The following is a 23,567-nucleotide window of genomic DNA, read 5'->3' on the forward strand; positions in this document are numbered from 1 at the left end:
CCTTGCTCTGCTTAATGAAAGAATTCTTGAGTTTGAAAAGATGGCTGTTAATGTATAAATAAGGAAACAGTGACTTGAGCATTTTCAAACATCCATTCCTTCAGGCTTTCGGATTGACCAATCTGTATATCCTTTGTATATGTTTAATATAAGAAAAAGGGTAATTACTGTGGTAAGCATTATTAATTTTACTCATTTATTACCAGTTTTATTTTAGGTTTTTTTGTTTGTTTGTTTTTATATAACTGGGGCTTAAACCCAAGGCCTCATAGGTGCTAGGCAAGTATTCTGTCATTAAGCTGTATACTCTTTCTGCCCCAAATCCCATGAACTGAAGGGAAATAGGTATTCAGTGTTCTGAGAAAGTGACCAATTGTTCATTGCACAATCCTAGAAGCAGTGGTGCCAAATGAGTGGAACCACTAATAATGCTGTTGTTAACTCTGGTCTTGGAGAAAGTGTAGGGGAGAAGTGAAGGGGGTTGGAAGGAAGATATGGGGACATGAATTAATTCATTGTTCTTGCTCATTAATGTTGAAAATTTTTTTACTGTAGACATTACAGACCTTAATGATTTTGAAGGGTTTGGGTCAGAAGATCCCTTCTGTTCTAAAAAAATAAAATAAAATAAAGTTGTATAGTTAATCAGGTCTGTGCTTTCCGTCAGAGCCAAGGAAGGGGAGAGATTTAATTCATTTAAATTGTAGAACATTTGGCTTCTTTTGCAATCTAACACGGGTATCTGAGTAGATGGCAACAAGGTTTCATAGTGCTTGTCTACAGGGGCAAGTTGTGAAATCTCTGCTTAAGTTGCTTGGAGTGTATACACTGCATTGGTGGGTAACCGAGGCAGCTCAGCTCACAATGGGAGGAGTGAAAACAGAAATGATTGGTTGTGTTGAACTGTGTTGTATTTGGCTATCACCCATCACCTGCTTCTAGTTTTTTATCCTTTGTCATATGCTCTTAAAGTGTTTTCCACACAGTTTTAATTACTTTCTTTACCTTAGTTCATGTATGTATATATTCATAAAACTGATCTGTTCTTTAAAAGGTAAGAGGGAAGGGAAACCAGGAAAAATAATTAAATTGACAAAATATGTAGGTTTAAAAATACACCCTATAAGTTGTAAAGATGAGAGAATGTTGTAAGTAAAATGAAACCCACAACTATGTGTGCCCGGCTGTATCTAGCTGTATTAGTATTCTGATATCCAGCTAAGGACATAGTCAGCTGGAAATGGCCAGCAGCGGGACAGCTGATGTTATAGAATCCTGGAGCTAGAGCAAGAACGTTCAGAGGCTACAACCTTAATTGTCTTGTGTCCATTAAGAATGTAATATCGAAAAGTGATAGATTTGAGTTCTAAACATGATCATGTTGAGCAGAAGAGAACTCTAAACACATTTCCTTGTAATTGTTTTTCAAGTCTACCCTAAAATGGTTTCTATGAAATTCTTAAGTAATTCTATCATACATTTGTTTTGAAATTTTAGTCTGAATTGACTTCTAAATTGTTTTATATTTCTATTAATAGAGATAATTCTTGATTATAGTACTGTAATTATTTTAGATGTTAATATAGATTTCCAAAGAATATTACAAGTTTCAGATCCCTATGAAAGGTTGTTTATTTCTAACCTACCACAATATGCAATGCTTAATAAAGCTTACTGAATGAAACCTAATTTTTTGTATTGGGAAATAATTTCTAAGATCGTGCACATTTATTGAATACAATGATTTTTTATTAATTCAATAAACATTTTTGGAGAACTTTTAAGGATTAATGGTTAATCTATATAGTTGAATAAGTCAAACAAATGAATCTCAAAGTTTAACAGCTTCAGAACTAGAAGTTTGTGTGGTGAGGTGCTGATCATTCCTATAAGCAGCTTTAAAGTATTTGTTAAGTATCATTTAAAAGTTGCATGTGTCCATTTTTTTGTAACTACTTTGTTTTTCAGATATGTTCAGCATAATCTTCCAACTCTTTTAAGGTTCTTTAAGTTTTAGTATTACTTTACTTAATTAAAAACAAAATTTAAAAGTTAACAATTATTTTACTGTTAAGATCAGGGCCTTAAGAGTGTTTGAGCAGAGGAGCATTTTGTTGTCCTCTAATGTTGAGCTGGTCTGAAAGGGGCTGTGGCATGAATGCAGGTGCAGCTGCTGCATGAATCTGGTACAGACACAGACTGTGGTATCCCGGGGAAGGTTGCTGGCAGTGGAACTCTAGACCATACCCAGGTTGGGGATGCCATCTGGTTGTATTCCTGTCCTACTTGGGAATTTCAGGAAGCTGAGGCAAGACGGTTTTGGCGCAGAGGGGGATGTGGCTGCTGCAGCTGGCTTGGAGTCATGTCAGGTAAGGCGTATATAGCTACTAGTAGTTAAGATTCTACTGGCTGGGGAAATTCCTGGTTAATTTGCCTGTTAGACTTGAGACTTCCAGTTGTGGTTTTCCAGTGTGCATTGTATTATGTTGCCTGTCTTGTCCCTGAGCTGAGGGGATGGGCTGGATGGGAAGGGATAGAGGTTCCCTTCATTGATACTTGGCAGATTCAGTGACCTACATCTATAGCAAAGCTTTTGTAGTACCTAGGTTGTATTGTTGATAACGAATACATTTGAAACCTGGACAGTCCTACCAAAGTAGTTCTATGGCTTTCCATATACTACTTTGTTTCTGTGAAGACAGTTTAAAATCTGAAATGGCATTGTTCAGTGACATGTAAAGTGTAGAAAACAATTACAGAAATAAAGACTATGAAGAGAAATAGCAAAACTAGGATGGCAATTCTTCAGTTAGATTAAAAGGGAATTTTAATGTCCTGTGATCTCCTTGCCGTACTTGTGTAGAAATAAGAAATTCCTACCCCGTCTACCTTTGATTTATAGGTGGACATTGAGGGAGTTTGTTTTCTACAAGAGCCTGTTGCATTAGCACAGTCTGCTGGTTCTGACTGAACTGAGAAGCAGAGAGAGCATGTGTTAACAAAAGCCTCGATCTTTGTGAGTCTTCGGTGAGTGTGAGTGTGGAGAGATACAAGTCATTCCTTTCCTGCTTCAAATCAAATAGCTTTACAGCTCCAGGCATCGTTTCTTGTCATTTTTCAGCTTTTTTGTTGTAGACTTGAGTGGAAGCGAATACAGGGAGGACAGTTGCTGCTGTGGTTGCTGTGTAGTTAGGACAGGCCTCACTCTGCAGGAGTCTTTTGGATGGGAGTAGCTCTTGTCGTTTGATTATCATTTGAATCTTAGCTTGATTACTAAAGTTATTTTTGTTACTCCTTTTGCCGTTTAGATATGCATATGGTTGTCTTAGAGGATAGGGCACCTGTAAAGGGACGTAGTGAAAGGAGAATTACAGACTTGGCCCTTTCTTGTCTTACTATAAATAAACATTCAGTGAAGAATCCTAATAAAACCTCTGCTGTGGGCTGAAGGGTTCTACTGAACATTTAGTTCTGGACTATTTGGCCATTAATCTTGTACGCACTGACATTACTAAAATGAGATCGCCCCTGTGTGCACATACCCTCCTTCCCTAATTTCATAAATAACTTTCTACATTTAGGGCAATGGTTTTGAAAACAGTAACTAATAGTGGTCACTTGTTGGGGGTGGAGCAGCACACCTATGTGCTGTTGTAACAACTATGTAGATGGGTAGGATGAAGATGATGCTTTGATGATGATGGTAACTGCTTTGTCAGCTTGCTTCAGTGTGTACAGATGAGTTATGCTGTAGACACACATCTCCAAATTCAGAGACTACATAGAGCACAAGTGCGTTTCTTGGTTACAAAATAATTGAGGGCAGGTGTTCAAATCTTTTGTCTCTAGTTGGCTAGAAGCTACATGAGTGAAACCTGGGACTTCCTCCATACTCAGGATCTACACTACACTACACTACACTACACTACACTACTTTAAGTGGTTGTACTACATTTCTGTCTCTTTAGATGCAAAGTATTTACAGTTGAAAACTTTGAATCATTGCTTATGTATTTTAAGCCTGTATTATAATTTTGTAAGCCAGTTCTATCTCTTTTTTTGCTGACAAAAGGTTATCAAAGCAGCTATAGTAACTGACCTAGCCATCTCTAAATGAACTGAAAAGGAAAGAAAATGCTTCTTTTGCTCCCCAATATTAATGTAGTATCCAACCTTTCATGCACTTATTTTAATACTTTTTTTCAATACTAGCACATGAAGTAATAGGTTAAGTTAGTCACTTCTTCCTTTTCTGTTCCTTTCCCCAAGTCACTACCTTCCTACCACTCAATTCTAGATTCTGTTTGAGAGAAAGCACAGCATGCCCATGTTGGTGAGGCTGGTTTATTACACATGTGTCATGCTGTGTGGGTTGTGCCCATCTTTGTTGTACAGTCTGGTGTTAGGAGTTCCTGCTGAACCAAGTACCCCCACTCTGTTCTGGTGTTGCATTGAAGCAATCTAAATGCTGTGGTTCAAGAAATTGTTACTAGTGAAAAGTCCACAGAAGAGCCTGTCATTTCAGGTCCTTGGGCAAGTTTGGGGACACCCAGGTCACTTTTCTGTTTTCTTGATTCATGCTTGTAAGCCCAGCTCCTGTAATGTAGGAGGATTACCAGTTGCAGGCTAGTTAACTAAGCAGCAAGGCTATCTCTCTAGATAAAAGTCATGAATTTTGATCTCTTTTAAAGTATAAAGGTGATACTGGCTTTTCATGGCTAATCTCTCTGTTGTGAGAGCTCGGGAGTTTTTTATCTTTGTTTCTATGAAAAGAACTCATTTGAAAAATAAAAACGTTTGTATTTGGGCTTGAGTATGGACTCTGGGTAAAATTAACATCTGAGTTTGGATCCCTAGCGCTCACTAAACCCTGGGCATGATTACATGCTCCTGTAATCCCAGCACTGGGAGAAGACACAGGAGGATCCTTGGGCTTGCAGCCTGGTTTGTCTAGCCATTTGGTGAGTTCCAAGTTAAGTGAAAACCCTGTCACAAAATACACAGTGGTGAACAACTGAGGAAAGCATCAGATGCTCATGTCTGCATGAGTGCACACAATCCACACACACATGCATGTATCTCCCCTCACCACCCAAAGGAAGCTGCTATGTGTCATGAAAAATGACTTATTTAACAAAAACTTAGATTTTATGATAATAAATTAAATGAGTTAGTAAAGTAAATATCAGCATATTCCTGGTATTTTAAATGTTGAAAATTTGGGGAAGTTAAAGTTAGCCCAAGTGATTTTTGCTTCTCATATTTAACTACTAAAAATGATTCTGAATTCCTGAGTAACATAATGTACCTGAAAGCAGTTTTGTGTGCAAGCTTTTAAGTAGATTTGGTCTTGGTATATCATTGTTGTTAAAGTCAGTGGGGAGCATGTCCCCCTCTAAAAGAGGGAAGAGTTTGTTTCATATGCAATTATGTAAAGAATTTTTTTGGCTTCACTTTAATAATTTAAACTAGTATTCAGTAAGAAGGCACTACTACTACTTTTTGAACTATTATACTAGAAAGGCCTAATTGCAATCTTACAAAAAATTAACATGGCTCTAATCTTTATCAAGGAGCAGCACACCCAACATTTTCTTCTTTTAGTCCAATTAAAAGGAGTTCTCCGTCCCCCTCTCTCCTTTCTTGATCTCAGTCCTGTCCTGTCCCGTCATCCCCCCTCCCTCTCTCGTTTTTTTTTTCTATGTAAATTTTTTTCTTCAGAAGGCGTGACAGTAAATCTCTAACCCCAACAGGCTTGTGTAAAGCACACAACTCTGTTACAATATTTATAAGCTGTGTACCTAGATTGGGCAGATTTACCACTACACTACTCTTTTCCCCAGCTATGAGATGCTTTGCTACTTGTGGCTTCTGTGGGCCAAATGGTTTGTTCCATCTTCCTTCCACTTTCTCTTCCTCTGTCTTCCCTTCTCTTCCTCTCTTCCACCACTCTCTCTGAAACCTCCAGCCCCACCTTTCCCCTTCCATGGCCCAATCACAGGTGCTAAACTTTATTTGCCTAGTTAAATGGGGGAGAAAAAGGTGCGAATGAAATCACCTGAGTATGTGATCCACTCCTTGTTGGAGCAGCCTCTTTTGAGGAGGTAGAATTAACATCAAAACATAAACAGCACACAGGACAACCCACAAGAAGGCTGGGGTAGGTTTGTGAGTTTTAGGCTCCCAAGTAGTACTGAGTAAAACACTGTTTGTAGTAACAAACACGCAAATAAACAAAAACTAGAGCATCCTTGACTGGGACCCACTCTAATCTGAAGAGTTTAGTTTCTCACTTAGCACCTTATTTGTTTTCTGCTCATCTCAACATGACTGTTTTAAAAAGGGTTTTGGGCAGTTCTGCAGTCAGTCTTGATGAGGAACCAGGGCCTAAGAGCATAGCGTGCTTGGCAATGGGAATCTTAAGTCTCAAAACACTGAGCAAGTAGGGCTTCTTTTTCTTGCCCCTATGTACTTTCTGGTCCTTTTTATAATTGTCTTTAATAATGTTCTTAGTACAGGTTTTGGGTGTGATTATTATGAGGTTCTTTTTTGTTTAATTTCTGCAATGCTATAAAAGAGTATAGTTAGCAAAAATACTAAGTGGTTCATATTTCCAGCCTCAGCTTTTCCTTTAAGTAGCTTATCAATGTGAAGATCTCTTATTGTGAAGGGTATTTTCTAACTTGTCTGAGTCATAGCCTTGTCTTGTCTGTCCTTTAAACAGTAGACAACACTCTTAGAGACTTGCTTGAGCAAGAAATTTGAAGTTTCTTTTTGTGCCTTTTTCATGTCATACCTGTCTGCCTTCATGCTACAAATTGCCGAACAGTAAATTGCTGTTACACCAGCCTAGCAGCAAACCGCCATGGCTCCTCCTGTGCACTGTTTCAGCACTTGAACTGGTTTGCCTTTTTTTTTTTTTTTTGGCAGTTGGCTTTCCATATACTTAACAAAATGACTGACAATCAGGTATGGCTTCCCAGTTGTCATTAGAGTGGCCCACTCTTACTGCAGCCACTGAGAAACACTTTCTTTTGTGACAAAGCAAGTTTAGTCACCCTATGTCTGCATTATATGGGTTGTACTAGCGCCTTTGGTCTGCTCTTTTAAAATGTATATTCAAACAGTTTGTAAACCTTCCTCTGCTCTGGGCTTTGCCTATCATTGTTCTGCCTCTGGCAAGATGCCTCAGTGACTAAATTGCTGCCAAATCTGATGACCTGAGTTTGACCCCTGGGAAGTAAACAATTGACTGTTGAAGTTGTCCTCTAACCTCCACACTTAAATGCACATAAACACTAGATATATAAATGTTCATTTTAAGGAATCTTGGAAAAATTCTTGTTTATTGAGCTCTTGCCTACTTTTCATTGATGGAGGTTAAATGCCCTTTTTCTTTAAACACCGTTTCTGTTACTCTAGTTCTCGATGTTTCCTGCACTTGTGGTGTTGGGACTCATTCATCAAACTTCTATAGTCTGTGTCTGCTTGTCTTACATGTGTTTTTCATCCTATGAAGTTCAGTGCTTCTGGGGACTTTTTGTCATTTTAATCTATTATTGCAATCACACATAGACCATTAGTTCAGTGATCTTGTTCAATGCCTGTTCTTCCTGGGAAGCTCCAGGGAGCTTTCAAGAGCGCAGATCACAGTCGCCTGTGATGACTATGTTCAAGCACAGGATTCCCTCTCCCGATCTAAGACCTAACTCTAAAGCCTCAAATTGGTAACATTCACTTTTATGTCTATTTTTAATATTCTCATAACTCCTGACCAAAGCTCTTTAATTCTAGAGGGGGAAAGTTCAAGATGTTAGAAAACATGAAGAAAGTTGAATTTTACTGATTTATAAGTATGTGCAGGTAATAAAATTTCATGTAAAAGAAAATATTTGAGATGAATTTTAGAGGATGGGTAAGGTCTCTATTTTTTTGGTGTTTGTTATTTCAAAACAGGGTTTCTTTGTATATCCCTGGCTGTCCTGGAACTTGTTCTATAGACCAGGCTGTCCTCAAACTTGGAAGTTTGTCTGCCTCTACCTCCCAAATGCTGAGATTAAAGTGTGCTTTAATCCCACCACCACTGACACAATTTGATCTTTTAAACACATTTGAACTGTGCATTGTGATGCATGACTTTAAACCTAACACTGACTTTAAACCAGTGCTCTGAGTTGGTTGCTAGCCAGGGCTATACAGAGAAACCCTGTCTCAAAAACAAACAAACACACACATACAACAAAAGAACCCACATAGTTGAGAACATATGAACTTTTTTTTCCTGCTTAGCCTAAATTTAAAATGTTTTCCCTAGTCAGTGAACTTTCAGAAAAACAAAACAAAATCTATAGTCTGATTTACATCAGGACTTGTTAAGAAAATTCTAGTTTAGGCAGGGTTCTGAGCTAGACTTGGAGTAGGGTTCTCTGTCTGCAATAGCCATCCATTACCCTTAAGCGCCGATCACTAAGAGTTCCAAGTTCTTAGGAATTCAAGGCAAAGTCAGTCTGCCTGTCTTTCTTAGTCTTTCTCTTTTTCTTTTCTTTTTCTTCTCTCTCTCTCTCTCTCTCTCTCTCTCTCTCTCTCTCTCTCTCTCTCTCTGCTACCAAGTTATACTTTCATATGGTACATTCATATTTTGCTAATATTTCATTAGCTAAATTCTAACCAGCCAATATTTAGTTCATATGGATAGTTCCTTTTATCTTTCAAGTTGATATTTTAAAACAGGCTGTGACATACGGAAAGCAAAAAGTACATGATCAGCTCTCTTTTATATTTTTAACAATTGCCTTTAATTCTTCAAGGTTGGACACATTGTATTTGAAACCCCCAAAGTTTCAGAACTGTGAGAACTGGTAGGAGAGAAAGAGTTAAGAAAGGACCTTGGAGCACCTGTGGCAGGAGATGGCCACAAAGCCTTAGATTGCACCTCTGCCTCATGGGAACCTGTGAGTCAAAATTGCACTTAGAGCTCAGAATGGTTTGCAAGCAGAGCTCTCAAATGAAGTCTGTAAATACCCTCAGGATCTGAAATTAGAATTGGCATTTACAGGGTCAAATTTACTACACCAATTCCCACAGTTAATTAGAAGGATAAGGCTAAGTTTCTTTTGTTAAATAGTACCTTGAGATTGTGGCTGAGAGATAACATTTGCTCTGGAACGCCTCAGTCTCCCTTTTTATGTTGACATATGAACATCATAGGTGTGTGGATGAGTTGTGTATTCTTTTATTCTGAGTACTTGTACATTTAGATAAAGGTTACTGCAGAGTATTACCTTACAGTTACAACAATGTGTATCTAAAGTACAAGGTTGACAAGAGCAAGCCTTTTAGCATTTGTGGTTTGCATGAAAATTCCCAGCTCAGCACAAGTTATATTGGTGTCAGTATTTTAAAAAGCAAATGCAAGCTAATTGTGGCCTGTATTTATGTTTGGCTGATGTAATAAGTAGTGGGAAAATAGCTCAATTTAAATTGAAGTCCTGAAGCACTTACAGAAGCCTGTGAGTACTGACTACTATTTGAAAACCCCTGGCAAAGAAGGCTTGTTTCCCTGGCAAGAGGGACATTACCATGCCCGTTAGAGCACTGGGGGGTCTTAGTACTTCACTGCTGAGCTTCCTCATTTGAATCACAGAACACAGGAATGACAGTTCATTTTCCCAAGGGTCGTACATAACCAAGGTCTTGACATCTCCATACACATCACCAGAGCTTAGATGCCAGGTTCCTGTGTTGAAATGATACAGTCAGGATACAGTCACCAATATATCCTCTGCCACAAATTAGGCATCTAAGGCACTGAGGTTATGACATGGAAGTAAGGACAGTTCTTTTGATTTAAGGTGTGCTTTTACATACTTGATTATTAACTAACACTGATAAAGCTTTCAAAGTGAAAAATTATAACTTATAGAGATGACTCAGCAGTTGAGCAATTGTTACTTTTCCAAAGGACATGTTCTAATCTCACTGCTCAAGTGGTGGCTCATAACTGCGTCTAACTCCAGTTCCAAGGGTTCTATAACCCTCTTCTGGCCTCTGAGGGCACTAAGCATGGATATGATGCACAGGTATACATGTAGACAATACTCCCCACTCCCACCACACACAAAATGATAAATGAAAAGTTGGGTTGGTCAATTTTATGATTCTCTATGGTCATTTCAGTGTTTTGGAATTAGTTTGAGCTGTTGGGCTTTTTTCCCCCCCCACCCCCCTTGGCTTTGCTTTTTATTTTTTATTTTTCCTTCCCATGACTCTTTTACTCACATTAGCATAGTATTGCAATAAACACCACTAACTGTTGGAATGGAAAGGCTGCCTTGCATTGTGGAGCTGTATTCTGAAGCTCAAGGGCTTTGCATGCAGACCCTTTCTCCTTTCTGTTTTAGACATACCAAGGAAGGCAGGGTTCAGTTAGAACTGAAGAAGAGTGCGTGTTAACTCTTCTTACAGCTGGAGTGAGAGCACTACACTGCAGAATAGAGCCTTGTGCTTAAGGAACACCTGAAGTAAAGCTACTCTGGGTGTGCCCACTGCTTTAGAGTGTGGAGATTTATGTTCTCTACCAAAATATTCTAAGGCAGCCTTTTAAAGATAAACCAAACAAGATTTAGCCTTTGTAGTACGTGCCGTTTATAGTGCCTTCTCTATCAGGAACCAGATGGTTCTGTGTAGTAGATTTTCTTATAAACGTTGTTGGCTATTTAATATTCTTGCTGTAATGGAGTGAACGCTTCAAGCAATTGCCATGGCATATAGATGCCCTTGATTATTGACTCCTTCTGTAGTTGAAAGGAAGTTGATCTCTGTCTCTGTCTGTCTCTCTTTTCTCTTTTATTTATTTATTTTTTAATATTTTAAATTTTTATTTGGACCCAATAAGTATGTCCTTTCCACTTGGGTGTTGAAAGAGCCTATGAGCAGTAGCTGTTCTGATTTTTGTTGGTTGTTTTCTCTAGGGAACAAGCTACCCTCTGAGTCAGCACTGGACTTGAAGATAAATCCTACAATTCATGAAACTGACTGATTCGACTAAAGGATGGATAGTTTGGGCAGCGTTGGACAGCTCTATGAGGGGTCTGTTTGTTTAACTGGAGGGATTGTTGAGTTCAGCAACTTTTAATTCCCCTTATGATAAGGGGTTGCTGTTGTGAAAACAGGGTTTGTGAAGGAATCAATTCTGGAAATCAATCAATATTCTTATTGACTCTGTTTTCATTTTATCACAAAACTTCATAGACTAATTCTGTAAAATGAAGAAATTGGAATTTGTATGTCCTGAGCAGTCAGCATAGGGTATTTGTGGCTCAGAAATCCTAATTACCCTTTTTTCACACGATTATAAGCTGTCTTGAGTAAATCTTTGGCACTTGGATATTTAATTTTTGCAAAGGGAGGATATGTACTTGTGGCTTGAAACTGGTAGAGTTAAGTGGGATGTATTTTGACGGTTAAATGTTTTATCAGATCGGTGAATAAGTATTGCAGACTAGGGCTGTTGTTTCAATGTGATTTTTCAGTAATTGTCAAAAATAATTTTTACCTTGAAACTTGAAATTTTGTGTTAGGAATTTTAAAGGAAATGAGAGTAATTATGTGTTTAATTAAATAGATTTTTAATTTGTACTGAGGGTTTTAAAATGCCTCAGAAAGAAAATCTTTGTTTTAAATTTTCTAGGCACAGTACATTAATATTGAGATATTTTTGGGTTGTCATTTTGAAGGATTGAAATGTACCATGGTTGAGTGTAATTTTAGTTATGCAAAAGCTAATGTGATTTAAAAATAGGAATCATGGAATTTTTTTAAACCTAGCAAATAGGCAAATTTATTTTTAATATTTTTTATTGTTGAGACTAGAAGCTAGGGGTGTTAAGTTACCTAACATTGCAGTTTGAAAACTTGGTTACATAGAGGTCAACTTTGGGCGTGTTAGCTGCAGCACAGTTCTTTATGACCAGAAGCATGGCACTCACTATACTTGAAGCCAGTTTTAAGAATTGCAAAACTGAATTTGATCAGACAAAAAAAAATGATTAGGTGGAATAATATTATTCTGGCTTTTTCTAACGAGTTCCATTGTTCCTTTTTGGTTGTAGGGTGATGTGTTTGTATAGCCTACCTTGTAATTAGATCCATAGTTTAAGTACCTGTATGGAGCTGGAGTGATGGTTTTGCAGAGGACCTAAGAGGACCAGTTAACCCCACCTGGGTTTGATTCCTAGCACCAGTAACTATCTGTAACTCCAGTTCAGGGATTCTAGTGCCCACTTCTGACTATCACAGGGACCGCGTGTATGTCGAGCACAACATAGATGGGGACAAAACACCCTTTCACATAAAATAATCTTAAAAGTGAAAAGTTTTAAACCACATGCCATATGATGCTTAACCTAATTCTTTATTTATGTTCACTTTTTAATGATTATTTTTCTTACCCCTTTTTGCAGCTTTAAATAAAATATCAAAATTATCATAATTTAAAGTTTAGTAAGCCTCCTTAAAAATTCATAGCCAGTTCTTGTAGAAGTATTACAATTAGTTCCATAGACACAAATATGACCACAAACATAATGAAGATTTATCATATTTCTGGTTCCTAACGTCCACTTTTTTTTTTCTCCTTTTTTTAAAAAAAAGTGAAATGTAGCTCATCCGTTAATGTTTCCACAGTACTTAGATTCTCCAGCAACCCTTTAATTCTAAACCCTCCTGAATCATCCTTGTCTGAAGCACAGACTAGGTTCCTAGCATCTGAGCCTTAGGTCCAACCATGTAACACAGGCGCTTACTGCAGAGGGCCCGGCGACTGTAGAGATAATTTGTGGGATGGGTCTTCTGTGCGTTAGTCTCTTGGGATAGCTTGTGAGATTTGACAGTGCACTTTTGTTTTATGGTGTTTCCTTCTTGTCTCATAACTTTTGCTTTTAGGCATATTAGTTTCACAAAGTTTTTAAGGATTTACATTTTAGTTAAATTGGACAGTATAGGTCACTGCATAGATTAGCACATGAGTTCATTTCTGTCATGAACTATGCTTAGTAGTAGCTGAGGAATGTATAAGAAATGGGGAAGCTTCCCCTGTTTTGGCTTAAAATTGGAATTTTAAAAGCATTCTTTAAATTAATTAATAGATTTTCTTAGTCTATAAGCAGTAATCTTGCATTAATTGATAACTCAAAGGGGTGTCTATTATTAATTGACAGTGAGAATTTCTAAATTTAGAAAATTTTAAGTTTATGCTGATATTGATTACTAGATTAAAACAAATATAAGGTTGTGCAAAGAATAAGCATAAAAAGTGTGTGAAGAGGTGGGAGGGCTGATGTCATTTCAACTCAGCCTACGCTACAAAGGGAGTTCAAAGCCATCCTTGGATACATAATGACCCCATCTCTTGGAACAAAATAAAACAAAATGATAATAAGAAATGTTTTGTTTTAGTAAGTCTTTAAGTTAAAGTCTTCCGGGAACTTTTCTGTGTTTTCAGTTTCAAATAACTAACTATATTATTTAATTGACATTGCTTTGACTTAAATTGTTAGGCAGTAAAAGACAGTTTTATCTATTAATTGAGTTGTTGTTACTCAAAACTCCCCTTCCCATTTCTGATGTGAGTCCGAGTTCAGGGCCCTGCATATTCTATGCTAGTATTATCTTTTACTTTTAAATATTTTTTTAAAGAAATATCATCTATATGTACATGTCTGTGAATGAATTGTGTGTATGTGTGTGTGCATGCGCATTTCCTGAGAGGCCATCAGACAGCATTTCATCCCTGGGAGCTGGAGTTACATGTTGTAAGCCCTACACAGTGTGGGTGCTTTTGCTCCTAACCACAATCTCTCTGTTTAATCCCTGGACTACCGTTTAAAATCAGTATGTATGTCTGTAACCTGTGGGGGGTAGGGGGTCAGGAGCTTGTGGTGGTTGGAGGTGGTGCTCTGCCTCAAACTCAGGATCTTATGATGCTATGCTAGTGAAAACTGCTACCAGACTGTATTCCCAGCTCATTATCTTGATTTTTTTTTCCCCCTAGCCTGGTGGTGGCATGGTCTACAAGTTTCTTGACAGCCAGGGGTACACAGGGAAACCCTGATTGGAAAAACAAACAAACAAAAGAAAACAAAACAAAACAAACAAACAAAAAAAAAACCGTTATGCTCAATCCTTACACACCAAGAAAATGTTGACTAATTCCGGGTTACATCCTGTTTTACGTGTACTTTTTGCTCATTGTAACTAGTAAGACCTTAATGCAGAGTATCAAACCTTAAAAAGAAAGAAAAAAAAAAAAAAAAAGCCAAGCACTGACAAAATTGTATTTGTATACATTTATGCAAAAATGTTTAAAATTTTTTTTTTATCTTTGTTTTTTTAAAATAAAGTTTAAAAAAATAAAATATGATTAAGAGGAAAAAAAAGAAAAACAAACAAACAAAACCTTTTTCTCTTCCTCATTTCCTGAGAAATGTATTTAGACAGGAAGACCAGAACATGGCTCTTCGTTTTTCTGTTATAATCACTGGAGAGCAGGGTCGTGCTCCTCAAATGTTAGCCATCCCCAAGACAGTCTGTGGTGTTTGTGCAGAAGTCGGCTCAAAATGTTGTTTCTTAAAGGTTTGCTTGTGAGGTTGCTACCCACCTAGTATCTGAGAAGTAGAATGTTGAGAACTTTTCAGTCTTCTCCATCTGCTTACTTTTTGCTAAAAAAACTTGTGCAGTGGTGTTTGCTACATAGTCCCTCCCACCCCCCAGACTTTACAGTTCTGTTGCGCTAGAACATCACTTTGGTACCAGTCCATTGTAAGCCTTACACACCAAGTCTTTACAGGCTTCTCATGTGTAAGTTGCACACATAGCTGGGGGCAGAGTGTACTTGTGGACCTCACCATGATACATCATTAATTCCTTTAGAGTCTAGCTGTATCTTTTCCTCAACTGATTGTGCATTACAGTGATTAATCTTAGCTTAGTAGAACTGTGTGCTGAGCAGTATGCAGTCTAGTGACTTTCTGGATGTGGGAAAGTGTCTTGGACTCAATCAAGATGGTTTTGTCACTAAATTTACTGAAGACTTTAAGATTTATATTGTAAAGCAATTTTACTTATAAGCAGCAACATAGGAGTTCTCGATGTGTTTCTGATGTTGTTACTTTTAAATGTCTATTTTGGAAATCAGAAGGTTGCTCTGCATTCCATACAGCTCTCTCGAGTATCTTGTGTTGACAAGGAGTGCTGGCATCTGTAGGCATAAGTTGTTGAAGCTTCCAAAAAGGAAGAGAATTCTGTCTCTTCATTTCTTCTTCTAAATTTTCTTTAGCACATTTAGCTTAAAACTTTACTCAAACTTGTGTTTGGATGGTATACATTTGATGTCAGGAAAGAGGCAATGTTTCTGGTTCACTATTTTCCTTTGTATAGATACATACTAGCCAGTATACTTTCTATAAATGTTAGTTTTATTTCTGGCTTTTCTTTTCACATATGCTAGCTTGGCCCATAGTTTGATATCATACAGAATTGGGCACATGACATTTATCTTATTTCTGTTTTTAAAATGAGTCTTTTCCAGTTTTATATATGACCGGTCATTCCGGGGATCTTGGATGCATTTGATTCAGAGGAAACATCTATTTAAAATTTTTCCGGTGAAGATTGCGCTCTCTCTCTCTCTCTCTCTCTCTCTCCCCCCTCTCTCCCCCTCCCCCCTCTCTCCCCCTCTCCCCCTCTATGTGTGTGTGTGTGTGTGTGTGTGTGTGTGTGTGTGTGTGTGTGTGTATGTGTGTGTGTGTGAGAGAGAGAGAGAGAGAGAGAGAGCAGAGGTCAGGCAATAACTTTGTGGAATGGATTTTGAACCTTTACATGGGCTCTGGATATCAGACTCAGGTTATCAGACTTTTGAGGTGATCTCTTTGGCCCAATAAGGTATCATACTCATTGTGAAAAGACTATTTTTATATTTGTCCTAGGATGAAATTTAAAATAACCTTAGTATTTACTTAGGAGGCACTCAGTGACTCCTCTCCCTTTACCATGGCTTCCAGGGATTCAGCTGCAGTAGTCATACTTTCACAGCAAACCCCTTTAACTGCTAAGTCACCTAGCTGGCCTTGCTTACACCATGTATGCCCTGGAGGATAGAGCTCGGGCCATCATATTTGGCAGCAAATGTTTTTACTGAGTGAACTGGCTAGCCCCTGACTAAATACAAGCTTCAAGGCCTGAGTTTGGATCCTCAGCAAACATTCATATAAAAAGCAAGAGTACAGAGAGGCATGTGCCTGTAATCCTAGTTCTAGGAGGTAGAGATAGGAGATCTCAGAGTCTTACTGGTCATCTAGTCTTAGGAGTTGGTTCCCTACCTCAAGAAACTAGGTGGAAATGTTAGATATCTTGGTTAAGAGCCCTTGCTTGTTCTTTTCAGAGGACCCAAGTTAAGTTCCCAGAACTCACATCTGGTAGCTCACTATAACTCCAACTCTAAGGAACCCAACTCTTTTGGCCCCCATATGTACTTGCATACAAATGCAGTCTGTGTATCTGTCTGTCTCCCCTGCCCACCCCCCAATAATTAAGTTGAAAAATGAAATTCAGTGAGTGATAGAGGAAGACACAAAGTCAATGTAGTGACATTGACCTTTGACTACCACACGTGAATATGGTGCCTATAACATGTACAAATTTGTATATACACCACACAAATAATAATTTCCATATACTTTATTAGTATATAAAGATACCTTTGTATTTGAGGGATTTGGTATATATCCATGCATACATAAAACATGTTCATTTTTCACTGGTTCTTTTGTGTTCTTTGAGACAGAGTCTCAGTATGTAGTGGTGGCTTGGTCTGGAACTCACTATTTCTCCCTGTCTGGCCTCTTAGTACCAAAATCTGACTTACTTCTTCTTCAGTGCTAGGATTAGAGATGGACCACCATTAATAGTGTTGTAGACAGTTTTTTTTTTTTTAAAGTTAACATCTTTTTTGACATTTGTATTTTTTGTATATACATACATACATATACACACAATTTTTAAAAATAGCATCAGAGTATTTTCCTTTTATTTTAAACTCCTAAGTATCTGAAATTGACAGGAATGACAGGGAATCACTTTGTTGTTTCTCCAAGTAATCATCTGTTAGTACCTTTTATTATAGGTCACCTAACAGTGCCTAGCAAGTTGTCGCATCTGATTACTTAGCCACATTTCCCCTGAAGTTTATTTTATCATCCTTTTCCCCCTTTGTTTCCTGTGTAAAGATATGCATGCAGTAACCATAGGGCCAGAATGCTGCTTTGAATCTCCAAGAGCTGGTGTGGCTATGATCGTTAGCTGTGCTGTGGGTACTGAGAATTGAACGTAGGTCCTCTGGGAGAACAGGCAGGGTTCTTAAATGTTGAACCTTTTCTGAAGCCGGTTTTAACCACCTTTTTAATATTTGCTTGTTTGTTTTTCAATGTGTATTTCGGCTCTTTTTTTGGTGCCATGTCTTTTTTTAAAGGAACATTTACCAAATTTTATGTGTTTAAGTATTTTGCTTGTGTGTGTGTGGTCGTATGCATGCATATATGTATATGTGTATTATGTATGTATACTGTATTTGAACAGTGCCCATGGAGGCCAGGAAGAGGACATCCAGTTCCCTAGAAATAGAGTTAGTTACAGATGGTTGTGAGCTACCATGTAGTTGCTGGGAACTGAACCCAGGTTTACTGCAAGAAAGCCCTATTGTCTTGATGAGTTCTACAAAATTCTAGAACATCTTGAGGACTGCAAATGTTGATCACCTTTTACTATTACTAATGTAATAATTTCGATTTACCGTGGGGTTGGAGAAATGGTCCAGTGGTTAAAAACACTGGCTCTTTTCCAGAGGATCTGGGTTCAATTCCAGAGGGTCTGACCCCCTCACACAGACATACACACAGGCAGAACAACAGTGACATCATAACATTTAATACCCTCCCCCATTTGTTTTGTTTTTCTAATTTCTTTTTTGTTTCTTAAATGTTGTTCTCTCAATTCATACTTTGCCACAGATATATTTAGCTTGGGCAAGTTTTTAAAAATAATTCTTGTTACTTTTGCTAAACTAGAGTCATATTTTTTTAGGTTCATTTAGGTAGATTATCTGAATAGCCCATAAGTATAGATGCTGACCTGTGTTGAAATTACCTTGTCTATCAGAATGTAATCACTTTTTCAGTCTCCTCGTTTGTATATAACTTTAATTTTATGCTTTTTAAAAATCCCAGTTTATGTAAATGAGGTAGGTTTTATGTGTGTTCTATTTCATTGCTTCTTTGCCTTCGACAGTTGCGCTATTTGAATGATTTGGATATTTAGTATTTTTGGTGGCGTTTAGTTTACATATTTATTGTGAGAGTGGACCTTTAAGAGTATATGTGGCTCACTTGACTTTGTATTCACTAGATTGGACAACTATAACCATGAACTAAGTAGATAAACTGTGTGCCTTTTGTAATCTGTGCTTTTCTCTTTCCCACAACTTAGATTTATGGTCCTGAGAGCTTTAATTCTGCTTTCCTACGTCATGGCCATTCTGTGCACTTCATGTACATAGATAGCGTCTTAGACTAAGTGATCTGTACATATTTGGCCACTTTCACTTAATGTTGTATGGTTCACATCATAGTGTGGGTTCGTGGTCATTATAATCCTTGTTGAAGTACCATATTTCACAGAGCCATTTCTCAGTTAGTAGTCATTTGGGTTGTTTCCACTTTTCAACAGTGATGATGATCATGTATGTGCTCTGAGCAGTCATATACTAGTTTTTGTGTGGATATATGTTCTTTCTGCTACTGGGAAATACACATAGAAGTGGGATTCCAAGACAAATGGTAACTTCAACAATTTGAAGAACTGCTAAATTCTTTTTCATTTCTGCCAGAAGGAATAAGACCTGGTATCGTCCTTCCTCACAGCATTTGTGGCTGTGTTCTTGACTACAAGCATTCTAGGGAATGACACAGCATGTTGTTGTGGGTCTGATGTTCATATCCCTGGTGATACTGTGTTTCTTTGCATGTGGATGGTGGACATTTGTATGTTGTCTCTGAGAAAACTCTGGTCACTTTGTTTGATTAGTTGTTTAATTCACTTGTTTTTGTTGTGTGCTCTAAGCATTCTTTCTATTGAACAGACTAAACGGCAGCCTGTCCATCACCCTATAAAATACACAGATGGCTCAGTTTTTTCTTATCGGTCTCTTTTTGAACACTGAAATGTCTTTCTTTATTGTTTGTGCCATAGATGGTAAGCTGAAGGGCACGGGGCTGGAGGGGTGCTTTTTTCTTCTTACAGTTTCATGGGTTTAGCTATTTTTAGGATTTTAAGCTGTTTTGCATATGAAATGGGTACTAAACATGATGCATTTTGTTTCTGTTTTATTACTCTTCTCCCCACAAGGCAGGCTCTCAGTATAGCCTAAGCTGGCCTCTGACTTTTGATCCTCTTGCTTCTGCCCTTCTGAGTACTTGGATTACAGGTACATGCCATCATCATGCCTGCCTTGTTGTGATTCTATGTGGTGGTCAGACTAAGGGTTTTAATTTGCGTTCCTTCCTAAGTAAAAAGTACAAGCTATTTCCCCACTTGTTTTTCAGTGCTGGGGGGTGGAACCCAGGGATTTGTGCTCGCTAGGCAGTCAGCTGTGGAGCAGCATGCATGAAAGGGTTTAATGGCTCTTAGCTGCTCTCTCATTTTCAGTATCAGTTTTCTAGAATTTTAACTACATTTGTGCTTTAAACTGTCTCAGACTTTAAAAAAAAAAATTCAGAACTTTTTATAATCCAGGACTTTCAGCAAATGAATTTCTTCTTTCTTTTCTTGTTTTTGTTTGTCTTTTTTTTTAAATTTTTATTTATTTTACATGTGAATACACTGTCACTGTCTTCACACACAACCAGAAGAGGGCATCAGATCCCATTACAGATGGTTGTGAACCACCTTGTGGTTGCTGGGAATTGAACTCAGGACCTCTGAAAGAACAGTCAGTGTGGTCTTAACCACTGAGCCATCTCTCCAGCCCCGAATTTTTTTTTTCTTAATGAATTGATTGTTGAATTGTTTTTCACCACAGAAATTCCAGTGATGAGTCCTAAAACTGTCTCCCCAACCCCACCCCAATCCTCTTTTAGAGATAAATTACCTTTCTATACTAGTGTTCTGGCATGTTTCCAGTTAAGGTAACAGCCTCGATCACTCATACACTGTCCCTCAAACCCCACCTGTGTTCTTCACCTTCCTCTCTCACCATACTGCTCTTACTTAGGTAAGGTGTTTTCCCAGTATGTTTTGGTTTTGCCCATCACAGTATTGCATAATTAGTTAGAGATGATTTGTTCTTTTCTGTTCAGAGCTCTTGCTCTTAGGATTTATTGAAGAGGTGTATTTTTGTTTTGTTTTGTTTCTCTGATTGAATGTTGCTTTTCTCCAAACCTTTTTCTCCTGGAAGTTCAACTTCATCTAGTTCTGTGCCTCTTAACCAAGCTTTTGTGTTCTCTAGCTTTATTTTTAGCCAGTCTCTTCAGTGCCTTTTCTGGTTCATGGTTTCTTGTTTTGATCTGCTTTAGTTTACCTGCTGAAAGACTTTTTTAAAAAAATGTTTATACATTATTTTACTCTTAAAGAGAGCCTACTTGCTCTGTTCCGAGAACTAAGACCTTGTTTGTCACTTTTGTGTTTTTTTTTTTTTTAAGTAATGAGTTGTTTTTTGTTTGGTTGGGTTTTTGTTTGTTTTTAACTCTTTCTATGCTCTTACCTGGAGTACATTGTATCAGTGAATTTTCATGAATTTTGTGCCTTTTAGCTTTGTCACTTTGATTTCTGAAACGAGGTCTTGCTATATGGCACAAGCTAGCCTTGAACTGCAATTCCTACATCTGCTTTTTGAGGAGTAGGATTTTTGGTGTGCAGTGTAGGAAAAGCTACCATTGGGTTCAGGAATTTAGATTCAAAAGAGACATTCAGGATAATTTTTTACCTTTGGCAAATCTAGCTTGGGGGTCTAGCTAGCAGTTGCAGCCAAGGAATAACATGCAGATTGAAAAACTACAGTAGGTAGAACTGCTTTAAAGTTGGCCACAGATAAACATCTTATTCCCGCCAAACTCAGTGTTATAAAATAACTACTAGAGATTATGGTCCTTTCCCCTTAGGAGCAGTAGGGATGATCTTAGGATGGAGTGAATTGATGTCCCAAGGATTCATTGCACATCTGAAATTATAGATGGATATTTCAAAGGATAAATTAAAATTATAGCCTGTGTAAAAAGAGAGATGCAATTTTACACAGGTTACAGTGTTGCTTAGATGCAACTATTTGCCTACATCAAAGGCAAAGCTGCTCCAGTAGGAAAAAAAAAAATGGAGGGTTTGGGAAGTACTGGAAACCGTGTGTCTGGCAAACAATTCTTAATTACTAGAGGCCAAAAATGAAAAATGCAGGTCAATGTTATTACAGTAGAAAAGTTTAATGGCTACAAGAGCTGATGTAACTATCGTTATACAAAAACATGTGGAATTCTGAATTGATACTTCAAAATGTTTATACTTAGCTTCTAGGAGTTGGATAGTTAGATAAAACAAAGTGTATGATGGATTAAATGTGTAGGACTGGAAGGTCAAATAGGAAAATTAAAGCCGTATGTGGCTGACATAAACAGTCGGGCACTTAGATTAATATTCCTGCAATTCCAAAGACAGCCCATAATGAAATAAGCACTGAAATGGTAAATGCTCCCAGGGAAGATATTGATATACGTCATCAAAAGCAGCCCCAGGCTCTGTCAATTGTCCATAACAGGGATTGAATTTCCAAATTCATGGGGATGAGGGGTTCATTGCTAAAGTACCAAGTATTTAAGGCTCTACCCTTAAAATGGTTGACTGTCCAGACTTTAAGGGTAAAGCAGTGGCCTGTAACAAACCAACCAGCCAAACAACAACAAAACTTAAAAAGCAAGCACTTGGGCAGCTGGAGGTTCAGCATATAGAGAAGTGTGTCAGCCCTTGGAATTTGCCAATATTCATTACCTAAAAAAAAAAAAGAAAAAAAGAAAAAAAAAATAAGAAAATTTGAGATTAACAGATTTAAGAGCTGTGAATAGAGTAATCTAACCAATGGGTTTGTTACAGCCTGGAATTCCTGTCCTTCATTATCTAAGGCATGACTTAGGATAGTATTTTTCTCTTTTTTCTTTTCTTTTCCCTTGCCTTAACCTTTCCTTTCCTTTTTTCTTTATCCTTTCTCTTCCTTTTTCCTTTCCCTCTCTTTCCCCTCCCTTTCCCCCCCCTTTCCCTTTCCTTTAATAAAGTGTTCTTTGATACAGCATCTTTCTTTGTGACCCTGGCCCAGCCTGGAATTTACTTTGTACATTAAGCTGGACTCCGACATGGAGTTATCCTCCTGTGGTGTGGGCCTAGCTAAGGGCACATACTTTGGATCATTGTCCCTTGGTTTAGGCAGAGTCTGTTAATTGTAATTTGGCCCCTTGTGTTTGACCACTTGTGTATATAGTATTCTCTACTCCTTTGTGCTGTTTATAACTTAGTGTTGTGCTTACTAATAAGCATGTTGGGGTACATCTTTTTTTCAGCACCTATGTGGGAATTCCACCTAGTTCTTTAATACTCTACTAATTATGTGAGTGACATGTTGCTTTTCCTAGATATTTATTGTATCTAGGAAAATTAGTTTTGCAGGTAGTTTTGCCTTTAGCTGAGTAAGTATCCACATGGGTACTAATGCTCACTGTTGAATGTGTTTTAGTTTTAGTGTATTTGAGTAATTCTAGTAAACCTCAGCTTACCTGTATAAACTACAGCTTTGCATTAAAATAATTTCACAAAATTGAAAATGGTTCAGAAAAACCTTGATACTCTACAGTGTAAAGTCTGCCGTGGGCAGCTTTCCCTATTTCACTCACCTTGCATTGTTTGTGATGTTGTATTTAATCTTACAAGATTCTACTTAGTTAATGTCTATACCTACTGAGAGCCAAGGCTTCCCATTAGCTTAGCTATATTTCCCCCACATAACCTAAGTAGTTACTGAAGCTTCTGAAATGGCTGCAAATTCTTTGTCCTTTATTTGAGACAAATTAGAGTATGTGCTTTAAACTGGTTTCCTCTTCTGTGAAATGAGTGTGCTATACTTGTCCCACAGGGTGGTATAAGGGAAGAGTAGACTGATGCTCAGGACACTTTTAGATTAGGGCCTGTTATACACACTGCTGCTAATGAACAGAAAAACATGAACTGATTTATTCATCTTTGGTACTCTCCAGCAGTTTCCTCTAAGGGATACTTAGAAGCTAGCTTTATGGGGAAACTATGAAAACACAGTCCATATTTTTAGCTAAGTGAGTAGAATTTAAGTAATATTATAAATTCCTGTAGATTCCTGTAGCTACCTGTGCAAATGCAGAGGTGGATAAAAACAAATCCCCATAGTGGTTAAAAATAAAATATGGCTTCTCTGAAAACACAGTGGGCTGGAGGGATGGCTCAGTGGTTAA

The 23,567-nt window shown here is 37.8% G+C and overlaps 1 protein-coding gene across 4 annotated transcripts in view; it reads left to right on the top strand.

Annotated features, from left to right (window-relative positions):
• The window catches only part of PAN3 (poly(A) specific ribonuclease subunit PAN3), a 104,791-nt gene that overhangs the window by 54,421 nt on the left and 26,803 nt on the right, over positions 1-23,567 (top strand). The window contains exon 1 of one of the 4 annotated variants that reach the window (XM_080940396.1): positions 10,992-11,088. The exons of the other annotated variants lie outside the window; for them this stretch is intronic. Coding sequence (XP_080796522.1) covers positions 11,025-11,088 — 64 coding nt within the window. The 5' untranslated portion in view covers positions 10,992-11,024. Of the gene's footprint in view, positions 1-10,991; positions 11,089-23,567 lie in introns of those variants that run through there. 4 annotated transcript variants of the gene reach the window in all.

The sequence above is a fragment of the Micromys minutus genome (genome assembly GCF_963924665.1).
Source record: "Micromys minutus genome assembly, chromosome: 29".
Classification (NCBI taxonomy): domain Eukaryota; kingdom Metazoa; phylum Chordata; class Mammalia; order Rodentia; family Muridae; genus Micromys; species Micromys minutus.